Here is a 1,249-nt window from a genome sequence, read left to right on the forward strand (position 1 = left end):
GTTTGCGAAACTTGGAGAAGAAAGTGGGACAAATTACAACAGTATTGTCTGAGAGAATTCCAGGTACTCTACCAGCTGACACCAAGAGAAATACCAAAGAAACATTGAATGTTGTGACCTTGAGAAGCGGGAAAGTGCTGAAAGATCCCACTCCAGTCCAAAAAGAGGTGGTACCTAAAAAAGAAAGTGAGGAGAAGCTAAAAATTGAAGGTGATAAGAGGACAAAAGGCAAGAAGGGAGATGCCAAAAAGAAGAAGGAGGACACGTTGAGAAAGGAAGATCGGAATGAGAGCGAGCACATGCCTGCTCTACCTTTTACCCGAAAGTTGTATAGAGAAAATCTGGAAAAGCAGTTTGAGAAATCTTTAGAGATGCTGAGGCAGGTTAATGTAAAATTGTCATTCACATAAGTTCTCTCACAAATGCCAGCTTATGCCAAATTCTTGAAGGAGATCCTTACAAAGAAGAGGAAGATAGAAAAGACCTCAGTGGTCAAGATCACAGAGCATTGCAGCGTAATCTTGCAAAACAAACTCCCACAAAAGTATGGAGATACAGGGAGCTTTACTATACCTTTCTCGTTAGGCACTCTTAATTTTGATAAATCTTTGTGTGATTCTGGTGCCTTAATTAATTTAATGCCTTTGTCTATTCGCGGGAAGCTGGAGAATGATCTTGGAAAGATAAGGTCTGCACCAATATCTTTGCACCTAGCAGACGAAACAACTATAATACTCGAGGGGATCATGGAAGATGTCTTAGTTCGGGTAGAAAAGTTTTTATTTCCTGTAGATTTCATTGTGGTGAAGCTGGAGGAGAACAAAGAGGTCCCCTTTATCTTAGGAAGCCCATTCTTAGCGACGGGACATACATAATAGAAAGCTCATGCTTGGAGTGGGTAAGGAGATGGTGACGTTTGAGATGAATGTGGAGATGGGGGTGAGAAAGGAGAATCCAGCTACAAGTGTAGAGTGGAGAATGAAAATCTCGAAAGAGAAGGTCCTAGTGATTGAGAAAGACAAGTGTGGGGTGTACCCCAAGAAGGCTAAGAAGAAGTTATCTGCATGGATGTGTGCACTAGTTCGGGCATGAAGAATAGAGCTCGACTTTGACTCAGACCTTGACTAGAGATTCAAGAAAGTTTCTCTACCTTATGCTTTTTAATTGTGTCATGGGGACATGCCACAACTTAAATCATGGGGTGGGGGATATATTTGTATGTATGTTGTATGTATATTAATTTAGTTAG

At 41.0% G+C, this 1,249-nt stretch overlaps 1 protein-coding gene across 1 annotated transcript; it reads left to right on the top strand.

Annotated features, from left to right (window-relative positions):
* Nucleotides 1–422: 422 nt before the first annotated feature.
* LOC138898682 (uncharacterized) lies at nucleotides 423–875 on the top strand. The gene has a single exon (XM_070184763.1). The coding sequence runs from the start codon at nucleotides 423–425 to the stop codon at nucleotides 873–875; it is 453 nt and encodes a 150-aa protein (XP_070040864.1).
* The last annotated feature ends 374 nt before the right edge of the window (nucleotides 876–1,249 follow it).

Source organism: Nicotiana tomentosiformis, chromosome 9, assembly GCF_000390325.3.
Source record: "Nicotiana tomentosiformis chromosome 9, ASM39032v3, whole genome shotgun sequence".
NCBI classification, from domain to species: Eukaryota; Viridiplantae; Streptophyta; class Magnoliopsida; order Solanales; family Solanaceae; genus Nicotiana; species Nicotiana tomentosiformis.

What these genes read in the sequence shown, in the direction of transcription:
- LOC138898682 (XM_070184763.1), top strand. Translation starts at nt 423, where the DNA reads ATGCCAGCTTATGCCAAATTCTTGAAGGAGATCCTTACAAAGAAGAGG.